Source organism: Corvus brachyrhynchos, unplaced genomic scaffold (assembly GCF_000691975.1).
Source record: "Corvus brachyrhynchos isolate BGI_N302 unplaced genomic scaffold, ASM69197v1 scaffold245, whole genome shotgun sequence".
Taxonomy (NCBI): Eukaryota; Metazoa; Chordata; class Aves; order Passeriformes; family Corvidae; genus Corvus; species Corvus brachyrhynchos.
Window position 1 is genome coordinate 5,529,174 of NW_008238988.1, and position 12,687 is coordinate 5,541,860.

The following is a 12,687-nucleotide window of genomic DNA, read 5'->3' on the forward strand; positions in this document are numbered from 1 at the left end:
GCGCGTCTCCAACCAAGCAGAGGGCGGAATGGGCTGCCGGGAGGGGAAGTGGCGGCTAGGCCGCGGAGGGGGCGTGGTCTGGCGAGAGGGGGCGTGGCCTGGCGGGAGGGGGCGGGGCCTTGGGCGCGGTGCCGCCCAGCGGGGAACTGGGGCGTGCGCTGCGCTGTACTGGGAGCTGTACTGGGAGTACTGGGAGCTGTCCTGGGGGATACCGCGTGAGCTGGGAGCTGTACTGGGAGCACTGGGAGCGCGGAGTTCTTACTGGGAAGCGCTGGGAGCACTGTGATGTGCTGGGGAGCAGTGGGGGTTACTGGGAGCACTGTGCTGAACTGGGGAGCACTGGGGACCAGTGAGCTGAACTGGGGAGCACTGGGGAGCAGTGAGCTGAACTGGGGAGCACTGGGAAGCACTGAGCTGAACTGGGGAGCACTGGGGGTTACTGGGAGCACTGTGCTGAACTGGGGAGCACTGGGAAGCATTGGGCTGTACTGGGGAGCACTGGGGAGCAGCGATCTGTACTGGGGAGCAGCGATCTGTACTGGGGAGCACTGGGGAGCAGTGAGCTGCACTGGGGAGCAACGATCTGTACTGGGGAGCCCTGGGGAGCAGTGATCTGTACTGGGGAGCAATGATCTGTACTGGGGAGCACTGGGGAGCAGTGAGCTGCACTGGGGAGCAGCGATCTGTACTGGGGAGCCGCCAGGTGAAGGCTGCCAGTTGAAGGTTTTTCTCCCGGCTGGTTTTCCCTGGAAAAGGCGATGAGCCCCGGCTGGGAGCGAGCCCGCCCCCGTGCCCCCGCCCGGCGTGGCTGGGGTGGCACTGTGCAGGCAGCCGGGTGCTGACAACGTGACGAGCCAATGCTATATTCATCCCGACATTTCCCTCCGTGCCAGCCCTTCCCAGCGCTCCAGCTGGCACTGACTGCAGGATGGCATCGGGATGAGCCAACCCCTTCCATGACCCAGGGGGGCTTTCTGCCTCCCTTTCCCTTTAGGGCCATTCCTCTCCCATCCACTGGATCTCCTCCAGCTTCTTCCTGGAGTGGTTTGAACAGGGCGGGGACTCCCTGTCACCTCAGCTTCCTTCAGTTTTAATGGAATCGCAGAATTCCAGGATGGTTTGGCTTGGAAGGGACCTTAAAGCCCATCCTGCCATGGGCAGGGACACCTCCCACTATCCCAGGTTGCTCCAAGCCCTGTCCAACCTGGCCTTGGACACTTCCAAGGATCCAGGGGCAGCCACAGCTTCTCTGGGCACCCTGTGCCACCACCCTCCCAGCCAGGAATCCCATCTATCCAACCCAAACTTCCGCTCTTTCAGTTTGAACCCGTTATTCCTCCTCCTGCCACTGCAGTTCCTGAGGACGTGTCCCTCTCGCACCTCACAGCTGGAGCCGGCAGTGACAGGCAGAGGGGCAGGACGGGCACAACAACTCCAGCATGGACAGAAGGAGCTTGGGACCATCCCCACAGTGCCCTCAGCCACACGAGTGTCACACACTGTCCACACCACTGAGAGTGACGAGGATGGACGCAGTGAAACCTCTGCTCTCCACCCCTCCTGCCTTCATCACCCTCAGAACAGCCCTTCCCAACCCATCCCTGGATTTCACCCCGGATTTGAGAATCCCCTCATTCCCTGGTGGCTCCAGCCCTTCCTGCAGCAACACACGGAACAAATCCCTGCCCAGGAGATGGGTTGGGCTCCTCCTCTCCCCGCTTCGGATCTGCTGGGCTTCCAGCTAATGAACGCAATTAGCGCAGATGGGTTTATTCTCATTAGGGAGCCGGGCAGGGCTGGGAGCAGCGCAGGGAGCAGCATCTCGCCCACGCTCTCCACGGAAGCTCCACACCTCCTCCTGCTCGGCAGATGCTGCTGGCTCCGAGGTGCTGCTGCTCCGGAGCTGAAGCCTGGGGAGGTGAGGATGGAAGGGAGCAAGCGTTGGAGCTGGAAGGGAGCCAGGGAGGTTTGGAACAGCTGAGCTGCCTGGCAGGCGAGGAGAGACTTGGCTCGTTCCTTCCCTGTGACACCATTTTGCTTTTAAGTTGCTCTGATGGACACGGAAAAGGATGGAGGGGCTGGGAGTTGGTCTTGCTGCTTGTCAAGATGCTTGGAAAACTGGAATATCAGCACAGATCCATGCTGGGATCAGTGCTGGTGGTTTTATTTCAGAACCCATGGTGCCACCTTGTTCCCAGCCCCAGGAATGAGCTGGGGCCAAGCGGCCTCAAAGTGTGTCCAGTAGCTTTGCTGGAAAAATATTCCCCCCTGAGGGTCCCATGGAACTGGAGGGAAAATTCAGGATGTGGAGAATTTGGTTGGAGCAGAGGGTGTTTGATTCTGTGATCAGGAGGTGTTTTGGCAGTAGAATGAGGAAGAATCACGGAATCACAGAACCCTGGAGTGGTTTGGGTTGGAAGGGACCTTAAAGCTCATCCAGGCCACCCCTGCCATGGGCAGGGACACCTCCCACTGTCCCAGGCTGCTCCAAGCCCCAATGTCCAGCCTGGCCTTGGACACTTCCAGGGATCCAGGGGCAGCCACAGCTGCTCTGGGCACCCTGTGCCAGGGCCTGCCCACCCTCCTCATAAAAAATTTTTCCTCACATCTAGTCTGAGTCAACCCTCTTTTAGTTTAAAACCCTTTTTGCTGTCACTCCAGGCCCTATAAAAATCTGTCCTTCTTTGTAAGGTTCCTGTAGGCCCTGGAAGGGGCTCTGAGATCTCCCTGGATCTCTCTCTTCTCCAGCTCTCCCAGCCTGGCTCCAGAGCAGAGGGGCTCCAGCCCTTGGAGCAGCTCCACGGCCTCCTCTGGTCTTGCTCCTGTGCTGAGTGCCAGGGCTGGGAGAAGAAGGAGAGAGGAGAAGGGATGGACAATGAAGTTGGGAATTTTAGGTGTCTCAATTTCTGAGCAAGGAGCAATGCCCCACCCTGAACGAGCCTGTTCTCCCCTGACCTGCCTCATCCTGAGGGAACAAAAAGCTGCTGGAACCCCAAGAGGCTTCACCCTCCCTCCCTGACAGGCACCAAAACTCCTGCTAAACCCTTCCTGAGTGGGAAACCCCCTTGGGAACTGCATCCAACCACAACCAAGCCAGGATCCCACCTCCCCAGAGGTCGACACACAAAGAACAGCATCTCCAAAGGGTTGAAATAAATCCAAAAGTTTATTTCCAACAAGTACACAGACCATGTGGGATGGGGATGCGCTACACCACGACTGGCTTTCGCCTGCAACCACCCCCTCCCCAAAATCCTGCTGCTGGCAGGGTGGCAAAGCATGGACAGACTTGCCACCAGCAATCTCTGCAGACAATAAAAGTCCTTTTTCCAGTACTCCAGATATTTTTCTTGAAAAGCCTGGGGGTAGTGGAATGTTGTGTGAGACCAGGCTGGAAATCCAGCACGGGGATGGAGGGGTGGTTGGGATTTTTGTTGTGAGGAGGGGAAACAACCTTGGCAGGCGATCTCTGCTTGGCTGGCAAAGGCAGATCTGTGTGAATAGAAATACTGGGGTGAAATACCTGGCAGCACACCAAGGGCAACACCACGGCCAACAGAAAATCAGGCCCAGCAACATAAAACACCTTCGATGAGTAGTTTGGGTTACTTCAAAATCTCCCCCTCCCCGCTCCCCTGTATTCATGCAGGTTTATTTCGTCGTCTAAGTTATCAAGAACTCGAGTTGTAAAAGAGGCAAGTCGTTTAAAAAAATTGTTACAAACCACTTTTATGGCAGCGTTTGAGAAGGGGAGGGTGGGAGCCCCGGGTCAGAGCGGCTGCGCTGCACTCTCTGTGACAATAAATCAGATTCAAAAGAAAAGGCAAAACCCAGGATGGGGTTTTTACATCTCTGCCTGGTAACACCAAGAGTGAAACCAGCTGCAGAGCAAACCACTTCATCCACCCTTCATCCTAAAGCTATGGGAGCTGTAGTAAAAAGTTCAAAAATTGGGGGAATTGGGGGGTGGCTGGGACCATCTCGTGGCTTATAAACATTCCCAGATGCCAAAAGTTTGGAGTCCAGTGTGAGAAGAGCTGGCCTTCTCCGTAGAAGAACTAGAAAAAGAGTATGAAAAGGTAGAAAAACCGAAAAGCACTTTTTTATGGGCTAGAAAGAGTCACCAAAAGGTACCTAAAGACTTTTGCCCTCCCGGATCCACAGGGATTTTTAAGCTCACACCTGATTCAGAACTGGTTCAGCGGGGTCACCGCAGACCCCCAAACCCCTTTGTGACACCCAGCTCATTTTGTACCTAAATCCCCACATTATGATTCCCAAAGGGATGATTCCCAAAGTTTCCCAGGAGGACAGATGAGTGGGGAAAGCCAGGAGTTGCTAGACCAGCCACATCCACATAAGTATGGACCCAAGGAGGAGCCCAAAAAGGTGGCGTGCGTTCCCCGAGAGCTGGGAGCGGATGAAGAAGGCCTGGGAATAACTCCCCAGCCTGGCCCGGAGCCCAGGCCATGTGTAAACAGGGAATCAGGCACCTCTGTGAAGGGGCGGCCCCACGGCTCCCAGGGCTGCTCCCCTGGCCCTTCCCAAGGCGGTGAGGGGGCAGCGGGAATGGGAGAGGCGGTGGGTGAAGGAAGGGGCAGAAGTGTCCCACCACGAAGCAGCATCCTGCCATGGGGCAGCATCCCATTGTGGGGCAGCATCCCACCATGGAGCTGTATCCCACCATGGAGCAGCATCCTGCCATGGGGCAGCATCCCATTGTGGGGCAGCATCCCACCATGGAGCAGCATTCCATGGTGGAGCAGCATCCCATGGAGGAGCAGCATCCCACAATGGAGCTGAATCCTACAGTGGGGCTGTATCCCACCATGGAGCAGCATCCCATGGTGGGACAGCATTCCATGGTGGAGCAGCATCCCCTCGTGGGGCAGTATCCCACTGCAGGGCAGTGTCCCACCATGGAGCAGCATCCCAGTATGGAGCACTATCCCAGTATGGGGCAGCATCCCATCAAAGGGCAGCATTCCATGGTGGAACAGCATCCCACCACAGAGCAGAATCCCACCATGGAGCAGCATCCCATGGTGGGACAGCATCCCATGGGGGGACAGCATTCCATGGGGGAGCAGCATCCCCCCATGGAGCTGTATCCTACAGTGGGGCTGTATCCCACCATGGAGCAGCATCCCATAGTGGAGCAGCATCCCATGGTGGGACAGCATTCCATGGTGGAGCAGCATCCCACCACGGAGCAGAATCCCACCACAAAGCAGCATCCCAGCACTGAACAACATCCCAGCAACATTCCAGACCAGCCCCAAGGGAAGGAAGTGCTGCCAGGAACCAGGAAAAGAGCAGGACCAAGCGAGGAGGGCAGAGGCACAGAGGTGTAGGAGAAAGGAAAGACCCGGAAAGAAGTGGTCGGCTTTGATTTTCGGATTTCTGGCTCGCCCTGCAGCCGGGCTGGCACCTGCCCTGTGGCAGGAGGTATTTCAGGCACGTCTAAGGCATCTCAGGAGCTCTCTTTGCTTTCAGAATCGCCTCTGTTCCCTCCCTACGGCTTCTTCCACCAGCACGTGGTGCCAAACGCGAGAAAAGAAAAGTCTGGAGCGGATGAACGGAATCAAACTCTCATGCACTACCACTGAATGTCATCACAGGGGTATGGAGCACCAAGCACGACACAGGAACCACTTTTACTTGCAGAACCAAAGCTAACCATAGAGAGAATGGTAAAAAGTGGGGTTTGCTGAGTTGCCAGCACGTGGGGGACAGGCAGGAGCTGCCGGTGTCCCCTTGGCTCCCCCTGCTACGCTACAGCCAGAAATGAAAAAGCACAAGACCAAACACTGAGTTAACAGCACGGCCACCTCACCTGTCGCTATATATCTGACAACTTAAACCAAAAATATTAGCTTGGAAAGGAACCAACAACGTCATTCCAAGAAGGTTATACACATCCTTAGCAGTTAACTTTGCTCAGCACAACTCTGGTGCTTCAAATACGGAACAATCAAACAATTTTGTGAGCAGAAAAGTGACACGGATTTATTCTTTACATGGGTTTGGGGTTTGGGGTTTTTTTTTTTTTGTTGTTTTGTTTTGTTTTGTTTTGTTTTTCTCTTTCTAGGCAACTCTACAGACTTCAGATCTTTTGCCTCGCAATGCAGATCATCTGATTCCCCCAAAGGTGGCCAGGTTCTTTAAACATGCACATCTCTGTAGCTTCCAGGCCGTGTTTTTTACTTATTTTTGTTTAAATTCTGCGGACCAGCAGGTCGTCCCCATTCCTAAAAACTCTACATCAGTGTTCAGGGTGGCCTGAGTGCCCGTCAGGCTCCTCCAGGGTTTACAGGATCACGCAGAAGAACTTCTTCTCTCTAAAGGGGTTTTCTGAGGCCGGGACGGGGGTCAATAGAGGGTCCTCCTTGGCGTGGGCTTCGCAGTACGCCATCAGGTCTGCTGCTGCTTTGGACACCTGGAAAAGGAGGAGCCCTGTGTTAGGGACAGAACATGGCACCTGGAGAGGTGCCACCAGCAGGGAAGAGCTGGCAGCATCCCTGGGCAGGGAACCACAGATCTGAGGCAAGAACCCGACCGATGCCGTGGCAGCACATCCCTGCTGGGGCTGGTTCTTCACCTCTGGGCTCTGAGCTGCTCTGTCAGCCCATATTCCCATTCCCAGCCTTCCCAGCCTTCTCCCCATCCCTGTCCTTCACCTGACAAGGACCGACTCGAGCATCCCTGCTGGCTCTCCCACGCATCCCTTGGCAGGAACATCCACAGCAGCATTTCCTGCCCTCAGCCACCAACCTTGCTCTTTATTCCGGACATGGCAGCAGCTCCCAAACCACCAGAGCTCATCCCAGCCCTGGAGTACTTCTCCCCCTGGATTTAAGCTCTTAGCAAGGAGCTCAGATGCCTTGGGGACAGTCACTCCTTCCCACCACCCAGCGGGGCTCCAGGTGATGCTTCCAGCTGCCTCTCACCCCTGGCAGTGTCCAAGGCCAGGCTGGACGGGGCTTGGAGCAGCCTGGGATAGTGGAAGGTGTCCCTGCCCATGGCAGGGGGTTGGAACAAGGTGGCCTTTAAGGGCTCTTCCAACCCAAACCATTCCTGGATTCTATGATCGAATGGGTGAGCATCTCCCTCTGTTCAGCCAGGGCCATCAGGATCACTTGGAAGAGCATCCTCCACAAACACCACCTGGGTCCACATCCCAGCTCCTGCCACGAGCTTTGGGCAGCAGCCAGGACCTCCCAGCATTCCCACAGGCAGCTCCCAAGAATCCCTACCTTTATCCTGTCGATGTTGGCTTCCATCTTCAGCTGCTCCACCAGCTTGCGGGCTTGTGCTATGCTAGCAGTGTTGTTGCTAGCCATGGGCAGGCCAGGAGCGCTCCCGGGACGGGCTGCGGGCAGGAACACACCGGGATCAGCTGCTGGGCTGCTCCCAGCCCTGCACGCCCCCAAAGGATGGGTTGGGGTTGCACGTGTGAAGTGTTAGAGCCGCTGGAATGACGGGGTGAGGGACACAGTGCCAGTGGTGCCATCGCCCCCAGAGCAGGGATGCCCCTTAGGTGACAGTGGCACTGTCCAGAGCCCAGCCTGCAGCAGCAGGACTCCAGCTGAGCTGTGCTTTGGTGTTTGCTGTTCCATGAAAACCTGTGGCAGCAACAGAAATCAGGGAACAGGCTCCCCCAGCAGCCCGAGCTGCCATGCCAGGCTCATTCCCTGCCCATCATCCAGCCCGTGCCGGTGCCCAGTGTGTGTCCCTGTGCCTCGCTTTGTCCCTGCTGCCAGTTTGCACATTGAGATGCTAAACAGGATGCTGGAGTTTCCTGTTTCTCGAGATTTCTACCCCAGGCAGGCGGGGGATGCTCATTAAGGCCACGCCGGGCTGGATCCCGGATGTTTTTCCGGCACCTTCTCCCAGCAGTGAGCTCTGGCAGAGGCAGCAGAGTCCCAGCATCCAGCTCCTCCAGCAGCAAGGCTTTTCCAGCAGTGCTCCTGCCGGGCTGGGGCTGCCTGCCAGCTCCAAAAAGGGGGTTTTTCGGGATGTCCTGCAATAGCGGGACACAGCGAGACCCCTGGGCGATGGGACAAGCCCTAAAATAAGGGAATTGTGGTGTTTTAAGGAAAAGCTGAGGGCTCAAGTTCATCTTTTGGGATTTAGAGGGTTTGGAGAGAGAGGGGTTTATCGAAGAAATCACCGTGGCACTGGTGCCTGTGCTGGGAGAACAATCACACCAGGGCCAGCTGCGGTTTGAGGACGAGGAGGGGAGCACAAGGAGGGGTTAATTTTTACCAGAAGCCGATCTCTCCGGTGATTTGTGCCTCTAAGGGAAGCTCTGCTCCTCTTGGCCCTTCACTGCCTACAAATAAAGAGAACAGAAAATGGGGCTCGGCTCCATGGGATCATCACTCACAGCACCAGGGACCCCAGAAGTCCCTCGCAGACGCCGGGTGCCGCACCCCGGGTTCCTTCGGTGTGTCCCTCACCCTGTGCCGTGCAAGCCCAGCCCCCCAGTGACATTTTTTGTTTGCATTCAGCGAGGTTTTCAGCACAGGAAGAGGTTTCAGTCAGCGGGCAAGTAGCCCAGGGCTGCTGGCAGCCCCGGCAGCCGAGCGGGCTGGAGGATGCACAGGGACAGGGCAGGGATTTAACTCTGTCTGGGGCACAGAGCTCGTGCTGGGGTGGAAGGAGCATCCCCTGGGGAATGCTGCCAAAATCCTCCAGCCCAGCTCCCAGTGCCAGCCCGAGCTCCTGGCTGGATGTGCTCCCCCCAGGCCCAGCTCCGTGCCATTGCTGGAGGTTCAGCTCAGCCCCTGCGCTGTTTCTGGGTGGGTTTATCTCATCTCTCCCATATTTTATTTTTTTGGGGGGGGCTGGAGAAGGGTTTGAGCAGCAGAGTGCATCCCTCCTGCTTTTCCTTTTCCCTGCAAAGCCATGGAGTGTGCCGTGGCTCTGGCACAGCAGCTGGGAAAGCTGGGGCAGGTTCAACCAAGATGCTGCTGCTGCTGCACGGTTTGGGTGCCACAGAGACTTTCCTAAGGCAGCAAATGCCGTCCTGGTGGAATTCTCATCCCTGGAAGTGTTCCAAAAGATGTGTGGATGTGGCATCTGGGGATGTGGGTAATGGTGGGCTTGGCAGCGCTGGGGGAATGGCTGGACTTGATCTTCCAGGGCTTTTCCAACCTAAACGATTCCGTGTTGCGCCCTTCCATACAAAGGACCTTCTCCAGTGGCAGGGATTTGCTTCAGGGACTTCAGTCACTCCATGTTTAGGATCTGTGGGAGCAGGGAGGACTGCTGAGATCATCTGCATGGCTCTTACAGCCCTGCTCCTTTAAATAATTCTCTATATCCAACCCTGCTGCCACCCTCCTATGAGGAAACCCTCCCTTGCTCTTAAGGCATCCAGCCCTAGGGGCACTAAAATGGGGAAAACAGCCCCAAAAATAAGGTGAGGGAAGGGTGGGAGGGGTCACCTATGAGCACAGGCCTGCTAGGACAATGCTGGGGACTCTGGGGCAACTCAGCCACCTCAGAGGAGCCTCCCAGGAGCCACCACACCCTCGGCCGCACCTCTCTGCAGGTGCTTCAAGCAGAAACGAGAACCAGTTTGGGGCCAGGGATGGTTTTAGAGCATTTCCACCCCTGGGGAAACCTGGGGCGTTTCCTCCACCGTGGATAACAAAAAAGCAGCAGGTGACACTTCAAAGTGAGCTCGTGAAGGTCCCGCCCCGGAAAACAGCCCTGCAGCAGCAGCAGGGCAGCCACAAAGGCAGCTTTTAAATCCCAAAGTCAGGAGACCCCACTGTGCCCCCGGGAAGGTGTGGGACCGCCAGGAGTAAACACAGACTCCCATGGGGTTTTTTGTTTGGATTGGATTTATCACAGAGGGATGGAATGGGTTAGGTTGGAAGGGACCTTAAATCCCATCTCATTCCACCCATGCCATGGGCAGGGCCACCTTCCACTGTCCCAGGCTGCTCCAAGTCCTGTCCAGCCTGGCCTTGGACACTGCCAGGGATCCAGGGGAAGACACAGCTGCTCTGGGCACCCTGTGCCAGGGCCTCCCCACCCTCACAGGGAACAATTCCTTCCCAATCTCCCATCCATCCCTGCCCTGTGGCAGTGGGAAGTCATTCCCTGTGTCCTGTCACTCCAGGCCCTCATCCAAAGTCCCTCTCCAGCTTTTTTGCATCCCTTTAAACGAATTCCCCCCTTTCCACACACGTAAATAACCCACGGCCCCTCTGCACAGCAGACACATATCCAAACAAGCTGGCAAGATCCCGAGCTGCAATTACAGTGCAGAGCCCAAACGAGACAATATCCGTGTCCTGGCCGTGTTAAACATCATTAGCATGAACATAATGAGTAAGGACTCATTAACCTGTGGGCTCCAAGGCAGGAATCCCATTATCCAGACACGGCACGTGCCATTAAGTGAGGGAAATAAGGCGCTGTCTGAATTCCCTTGGGAATGCCATAAAACTCCTTCCCGCGTGTGAGAGCAGCCCTGTGGTAACGGGAAGACCAGGAAATATGGGGAAGCACGTTGGTTTCAGCTTCATGCTTGGGATTTTGCTGGCTGGGGCCAGGAAGTGAGCTCTGATGGAGGGGACCTGCTGATTAATTGGGATAATGCTGGCACAGCTCCCTCAGTGACCTGTATCCAAGTGCTGCCATCACTCCACCATCCTGGGAATGCCCAGATTCCCCAAATGGGGTCCGGCAGGCTCTCTGCATCCATCACATCTCCAACCCTGGCTCTGCAACTTCCCATCCCTGTGCCTGCCCAGGGAGGGATGTCACTGCCAGGAAATACAATGCCTGGAAAATCAACTTCCCTCTAAATGCCACGCTCAAATATTTTGGCATTTTTCCTCGGATCTGAGGATACTTTCTGGGGTGGTGTTTGGTTGACTGCAATGAGTAAAGAGGAACCGGGGGTTGAAGGAGAGGAGGATGCTCCAGCAGCTCAGCTGGGCTTAAATCTCTTCCCTGGGAGGGTGGTGAGGCCCTGGCACAGGTTTCCCAGAAAAGCTGAGCCTGGAAGTGTCCAAGGCCAGGCTGGGCGGGGCTTGGAGCAACCTGGGATAGTGGAAGGTGTCCCTGCCCATGGCAGGGGGTTGGAATGAGATGGGTTTTAAGGTCCCTTCCAACCCAAACCATTCCATGATTCCATGAAAAATGCTGGCAATAAATGTCTGGGCACGGCAGTTTTGCTGCTGATTTTTCCCAGATGGTCCCTAAGCTCCAAAAAAACCAGCTCATTTGTTGCTGTCTGCTGAATGAAGAGCCTTTGATACATTTGGATGACATTTTCCTCTGTCACCCAGCCCAAACAGGCACCAAAAATCGGGATTTAGGTGGGCAAACAGCGAGGCACATCCCAGATCCCTGATGCAGCTGTGTCCGCTCATTCCAGCTTTGCCAAAATCTTCATCTTTCACCCGTGATGTGGAGCAACAAATGTGGATGTGGAGCAGCTTGATGGGATGAGATCGGGGTTTAAAGTGCTCTGAGCTAAAAGCCACCATTACTCTGGGCCAAGGGACAAGCAGCCCTCCTCCACCTGGATTCCTGGATGCATTCCCACACCAAATGGCACATCCAACCCAAAAAAAGCCACCGCAAAAGGAGCATTTCTTGATGCTGAGCCCTCCTGCTAAGCTGCCATCCCATTCTCCCCTCCCAGCCTGGGCTCCTGTGGGGCTCTGGCACCCCAGAGCTGCCAGCTCTGCTTGCAGGAGTAATTAAGCTTCGTTTGCCAGCTCCTCGTCAGCACCAGCTGCTGCCTGCTTTGCACAGAGCTGAGCTGAGAGGCTCTGGAGCAGAGAGGATCCTGGAATCTGGGTGCCTTGTACTGGATCCATCACCAGCTCCAGCTCCCAGCCCATGGAATCAGAGCTTAAGCACCTCCTTGAGGTTCTTCTCCTCTTTTAGTTGAGTTTTAGCTCAGGGTCTGTGTGGGTGGGGATTGGAATTCTCCTGAATGTTGAAAAAAATGGTATTTCCCCTGGATCCCTGGAAGTGTCCGAGGCCAGGTTGGACAATGGGGCTTGGAGCAGTCTGGGACAGTGGAAGGTGTCCCTGCCCATGGCTGGGGTGGAAAAAGATGAACTTTGAGGTTGCTTCCAACCCAAACCATCCCACAATGTTATGATTTTAAGGGTGATTAATTAGTGCAATTACCCTAAACTGGCACTGCCATTGCAGAAAGGGTCTCTCAAAGCACATTTTGCACTGGCTTGGGCCTGTCACTGTCCAAAGGCAGCACTAACCCTGGGAACCATCCCTGGAAAGCACTTCCTGACACTCCTGGAAGTGCAGACAGGCACTCAGTGAGATCTCATGGCTGTCACGAGACACCTCCTGCATCTCTCGGGGCCTGAGGCCTTTGCCCACCCAGCTCTGGTCCTTCCCACTTTTAAACCTGTGCAACACATCCTCTCCTGCCAGCTGGAATTGGAATAGGCAGGAAGAGGCACTGGAATTGTCAGTCCTGGAGGGATTTAAAATCCATGTGGATGTGGCACTCAGGGATGTGGGCCAGTGGTGGCCTTGGCAGAGCTGGGGGAATGATCTTAGAGGGCTTTTCCAACCTGAATGATTCCAGGATTCAATTTTCCATGCTTTTTTCACCTCCCAGCCAGCTTTTTCTCTGCTTTCCAGAAAACCCTTCTCTCCCCTCTGAACCAAAAGGAAAAGCAG

At 55.6% G+C, this 12,687-nt stretch overlaps 2 protein-coding genes across 3 annotated transcripts in view; both read right to left on the reverse strand.

The window, feature by feature from the left end:
* Positions 1–3,147: 3,147 nt before the first annotated feature.
* LOC108447813 lies at positions 3,148–5,269 on the reverse strand. 2 transcript variants are annotated; one of them, XM_017738911.1, is made up of 2 exons: positions 5,086–5,269; positions 3,148–5,049 (listed from the first exon to the last, which is right to left on the reverse strand). In XM_017738911.1, the coding sequence occupies exons 1-2, from the start codon at positions 5,253–5,255 to the stop codon at positions 4,269–4,271; spliced, it is 951 nt and encodes a 316-aa protein (XP_017594400.1). In that variant the 5' UTR covers positions 5,256–5,269; the 3' UTR covers positions 3,148–4,268. The 2 variants fall into 2 exon arrangements, with proteins under 2 accessions (XP_017594400.1, XP_017594401.1); XM_017738912.1 differs by having other exon boundaries at positions 3,148–4,683; positions 4,720–5,269.
* The window catches only part of GNG2 (G protein subunit gamma 2), an 11,190-nt gene continuing 1,650 nt past the window's right edge, over positions 3,148–12,687 (reverse strand). The window contains exons 2-4 of the mRNA XM_008637317.2: positions 8,269–8,335; positions 7,257–7,372; positions 3,148–6,439 (exon numbers count right to left, since the gene is read on the reverse strand). Of these exons, the coding sequence (XP_008635539.1) occupies positions 6,311–6,439; positions 7,257–7,343 (216 nt within the window). The 5' untranslated portion in view covers positions 7,344–7,372; positions 8,269–8,335 and the 3' untranslated portion in view covers positions 3,148–6,310. The remainder of the gene's footprint in view (positions 6,440–7,256; positions 7,373–8,268; positions 8,336–12,687) is intronic.